This window comes from Sinocyclocheilus grahami, unplaced genomic scaffold (assembly GCF_001515645.1).
Source record: "Sinocyclocheilus grahami isolate Dianchi unplaced genomic scaffold, SAMN03320097.WGS_v1.1 scaffold335.1, whole genome shotgun sequence".
Taxonomy (NCBI): domain Eukaryota; kingdom Metazoa; phylum Chordata; class Actinopteri; order Cypriniformes; family Cyprinidae; genus Sinocyclocheilus; species Sinocyclocheilus grahami.
In genome coordinates this window covers 704,578-709,763 of record NW_015505514.1, presented here as the reverse complement: position 1 = coordinate 709,763, position 5,186 = coordinate 704,578, and the positions used below count along the sequence as shown (strand labels likewise).

Sequence of the window (5,186 nt, the reverse complement as noted above, 5' to 3'; positions counted from 1 at the left end):
ACAATATTATACACAATATTACAAATCCATACGGTTTGTCTAAAAATTAACACAAATTAAAATTTAAAATTTTTAATATTTACATTCCAAACATTTAAAACAACTAATAAATACTACTAAGTGATTTTACGCATCACAATGTACAATATTATAAAATATAGTTCTTTTATTTTGCAAGTGTGCTTGATGTTCATCATCTCACCTGTTCTGAGTTTTCGCGTGTGAGAAATTTAAGGTGTGTGACGGCCGGATACTTGTCCCTCCGGACCGGGTCGGTGGTGCAGCGCATGAATAGCGAGGGCAAGAGCTCGGTGTCGATGCGGCACTTCTCATTCACCACGCTCACGCACACTTTATAGAACTGCACTGGAGAAGAGCTGCTGCCATCGGTGGCCGCCACCACTATATTCCCGCCGCTCGTGAAGGCGATGTCAGCCAGCGCCACGCGGCCCCTCAGCCTGCACAGGCTCTCGCTGGCCGTCAGCAGAGTCCCGTTTGGCTTTAACAGTGACACGGTCACCAAACCGCTCACCGTCACTGCTAACCAGCCCTCCATGGGCTTCCCGCCAAACAACGTGAGAGAGGGCGAGAACTTCACCCGGGAAAACTTCTCTCCAAAGTTCGTAGAGCCAGACTGAAGAGAAACAAAGACATCAGGGTGTTAGTTGGTTAGTTAGTTATGTTTGTGTGTTTAGTTAGTAGATGGTAAGGAGATTTCCTTACCTTTTCAACATGCAGGGCGAGTTTAACTCCATTGTGTAACCACGAGAGGGCTATGATTGGGTCTCCGTCCAATGAGCTGCTCTGTGTGCACTCCCAGCTGTTCACCAGGTGCTCTGTCATGCCCCAACACTTGATCTGACCATCACCATCAGCAGACAACAGCCTCGAACCTGGTGGACCACAACACTCAATTGAGAACAGTGAGATCACTTCAGATCCATTTAGGAGAATCTCGAGAAACCTTTCATGAACATGTCTGGGCCACATTTAACACCAAAACTAAAAAGAAAAGAAAAAAAATTATATTTTGCATAATTTTTTTATGATTATTTGCATTGTGACTTCCTTATGACAATAAAACACATTATTTATGGATTTAATTATTTCTAAATAAAATGGTACATTTAATTCTTAATTTAATGAATCATTTATTTCATTTAGTGTTATTTCAGTAGTACGCATTTCCTATTATATTTTTTTTATTAATATTTTATATTAGTTAGTTCATTTTTATATTTTCAGTTTTAATGTTAGTTTATCTTTTAGTCATTTGGTTAGGTGTTTTTGTCATGTTTATTTCTCTCTTTTTTGGTTTCATTTCTAGGTTTCTAATTCTCATTTCAGTTGTATCTATTATTTTCAATTAGTAATTTTAATGCATATTTCAGTTAGTTGCCAAGGCGACATTTCTCATTTTTGTTCAGTTTGAGTTTTCCATGTAATATTTATATTGATTTATTTTATTTTAGCATTATTTGAACAGTTTTAGGTAACAACAATAACCCTGATTTGCAGTATTTTGGTTCTATATTTTATATTTCCCCTTACATTTTTCATCAATCTATAATGAAATATTTCTTTTAAAAATAGAAGGGTCTTCATAATAACCTTATTTAAATTGTAAAGTATGTATACAATATAGTAGCATCTATTGTTCCGTCTCTACTTGATGCAGATTTAAATACAATCATTACATTGCAGTAATAGACTAAAATTACTGTATTACAATAACTAGAATACCCATTTTATTGAGCGGGGGAAAGACAAAAGTACACGGACCCCGTGAAGGCAGGGTGATGTTCGCTGCTTAAAATGGAAAATAATCGAAGATGGTGGAGAGATTCAAAAATTAAAACGCTAGGCTCTTATTCCGAACACAAACGGTTAGCATCCCCTTGACATTTCAAAATCATTAATGTTAGCCTTACACTTACAAGTGACATATAAAACTTCTCTGTTCACACTGCCAGTTAGCTTCATGCTATTATAGACCACAGTATACTGGCGGGAAATTACAATACACAAAAAAGAACAAAAATAGTCATTGCACAAAGTCATATTTTATTAAAACACGATCTGCTATGTTAAAAGTTACCCAATATAACTTATTTTATATTTCATGAGATGTTAACACATTTACTCACCTGATAAACCGTGTCAGAGGACTGCTTTCTCGAAGCTTCGACTTCAGATGGACCCAAGACAGTGATGACGCGTTTCAACGGTCACCAGGATCGTAATCCTCCCATTTTTTTACATTTTCTTTTTTTTATTGTGTACAATTATAACACCATATATTTCAAATATATTACATTTGCATCAAAAAAAAAAAAAATTAAATTAAAAATTAAAAAAAAAAAAATATATATATATATACTGTATATATATTGCTCTTGAGGAATGGGCCAAAATACCAGCAACCGTGTGTGAAAACCTTGTGAAGACTTACAGAAAATGTTTGACCTCTGTCATTGCCAACAAAGTGTATATAACAAAGTATTGAGATGAAATTTTGTTATTGACCAAATACTTATTTTCCACCATAATTTGCAAATAAATTCTTTAAAAATCCTACAATGTGATTTTCTGGATTTTTTTTCTCATTTTGTCTCTCATAGTTGAGGTATACCTATGATGAAAATTACAGGCCTCTCTCATCTTTTTAAGTGGGAGAACTTGCACAATTGGTGGCTGACTAAATACTTTTTTCCCCCACTGTATATATATATATATAATAAACGCTATGCAAGGGTGTAATGCAGCGTCTATGGGGGTGACGGTAAATTTAATGTTGTTCTCTCTTCTGACTGCGGTTAGAAGTCTCTCTCTATTTTTTTCCTATTTTTGAAAGTAATAAAAACATTATCGTGGAGTTTTTATTTTGCTATTTGAGCAAATGTGAATGCAAAAAAATATATATGTTTGTCGTAGTCTTCCATTCTACGACGACTTCCGCTGCTGAGAAACCCGGAAAGAGCAGCATCTACGGGTGTGCTAAACAGCAGAGAATGCTTTCTCATTAAATGGGCATTATGGCTCTACATTTTTCATAATTCCAGAAAATTATTGGAAAACACAAACTGAATTTGAGAAAATAAATAAAATGCATCTTTCGTAGGGCCTAAAATGTCAGTTTTGTTCAACTTTTAATAACTTTTAAAATAAATTACTGTTATATTGTTTTATGATTACAATTAATTAGCCATACTTTTTGATTAATATATATATATTTAATTTAACTGTTGGAGTCAAGAAAAATTTAAATGGAAAAAAATGAATTTGGAAAAAAATAAAAATAAAATTGATTTCACAGGGCCATACATTGCATCTTGATCAGATGAAAAGGAAATCAGAATCATTTTAAAATCTGAAGGGAAGCCTGTTTTTGTTCATCAGACATGAAATGTCAATGATTTTTCACTGTGAACAATTAGGCCTAATGTAAATTTTACAATAATTAACTGGTAACTGTAGTTGTAATACTGTAAATGGTGGTTTTACAATTATATCGTAATAACAGCAAATGTATTGTAATTAATTATACAGTATTATGATAGCACTATAAATAAAATAAATAATTCAAATATTAAAAAAATATATTAAAAGGTTATTTTTGGTAAATTTAATAATCACGCCACTGTTTACCTTCATTGTTTTCTCTCTAACTATTGAAGTTACAGGTCCACGTACAGCAGCTGTGTTCCATGCACAAATCCAACACATCACGGTTCAAAAGATGAAATGGATGCGTTTCAAAACCTCAGTTAAGAAAAAAAACACTATTTAAACTTAATCAAGCTAACTACAAATTAATATTACACCATAAATTTACATACATCCTGATTAAACATACTAATCATTGATGTCAATGTGAAGTCAATATGACATCAATTGGACGTTTAAAACTTGATGTTGATTTGACGTATATTGAACGTCAAACATATTGGACTACATAAATGTTAAACCAATTTCAGTGCAGGATAACCTCATATTTTTACCCAATTAACCACCAGAAGAAATGGCAATAAAGCTGAACTTCAAATGATGCTTTACAGCATCTTGATCAAATCTTGACTAATTTTTGACGTCAAATTGACATCAAGGTGCCCACTGGGTTACAGTTGAAGTCCTTCTCTGATTTTATTATTGTTTGCAAGGTTGCAACGTTACTTTGCAATATTTTAAATACTTTTGGGTATTTTGCATGGTCTGTTATTGGACTGTCACACGGGTGGGAGTTTTAACTCCTATTCACTGTGAATAAAAACATAATTTAGCTGATGCAGAGAGACATATAGACCGTGCATCATAACTTTACTACGTGTAAACGTCATTTGGCGGTGTTTACTTGGAAAACCAGCTATATTTTTCTTGCATTCGAATAATAAACCTGAAACAATAGAAGAAGGATTGGAAATTAATTTAATTTACAAATAAGGTAGGAAATGTGCATACTTTTAAATCGACACCTACCACGGTGTTTCTTAATTTGTCATCTGTGATCCCTTTTGAGAGTCACCGCTCGCCACTGATATAATATATATATATATAGATATATACAGTGGGTACGGAAAGTATTCAGACCCCCTTAAATTTTTCACTCTTTGTTATATTGCAGCCATTTGCTAAAATCATTTAAGTTATTTTTTTTCCTCATTAATGTACACACAGCAACCCCATATTGACAGAAAAACACAGAATTGTTGACATTTTTGCAGATTTATTAAAAAAGAAAAACTGAAATATCACATGATCTGGCCAAGGTTACAAAAAAATTTCTGCTGCACTTAAGGTTCCTAAGAGCACAGTGGCCGTCCAGCCAAACTGAGCTATCGGGGGAGAAGAGCCTTGGTGAGAGAGGTAAAGAAGAACCCAAAGATCACTGTGGCTGAGCTCCAGAGATGCAGTCGGGAGATGGGGGTTCAAAAGATGAAATGGATGCGTTTCAAAACCTCAGTTAAGAAAAAAAACACTATTTAAACTTAATCAAGCTAACTACAAATTAATATTACACCATAACTTTACATACATCCTGATTAAACATACTAATCATTGATGTCAATGTGAAGTCAATATGACATCAATTGGACGTTTAAAACTTGATGTTGATTTGACGTATATTGAACGTCAAACATATTGGACTACATAAATGTTAAACCAATTTCAGTGCAGGATAACCTCAT

The 5,186-nt window shown here is 33.7% G+C and overlaps 1 protein-coding gene across 1 annotated transcript in view; it reads right to left on the bottom strand.

Moving 5' to 3' along the window:
• Nucleotides 1–977, bottom strand: part of LOC107602773 (mediator of RNA polymerase II transcription subunit 16-like) — an 8,744-nt gene extending 7,767 nt beyond the window's left edge. The window contains 3 exon segments of the mRNA XM_016295349.1: nucleotides 203–634; nucleotides 724–893; nucleotides 965–977. Coding sequence (XP_016150835.1) covers nucleotides 203–634; nucleotides 724–893; nucleotides 965–977 — 615 coding nt within the window.
• Nucleotides 978–5,186: the final 4,209 nt, after the last annotated feature.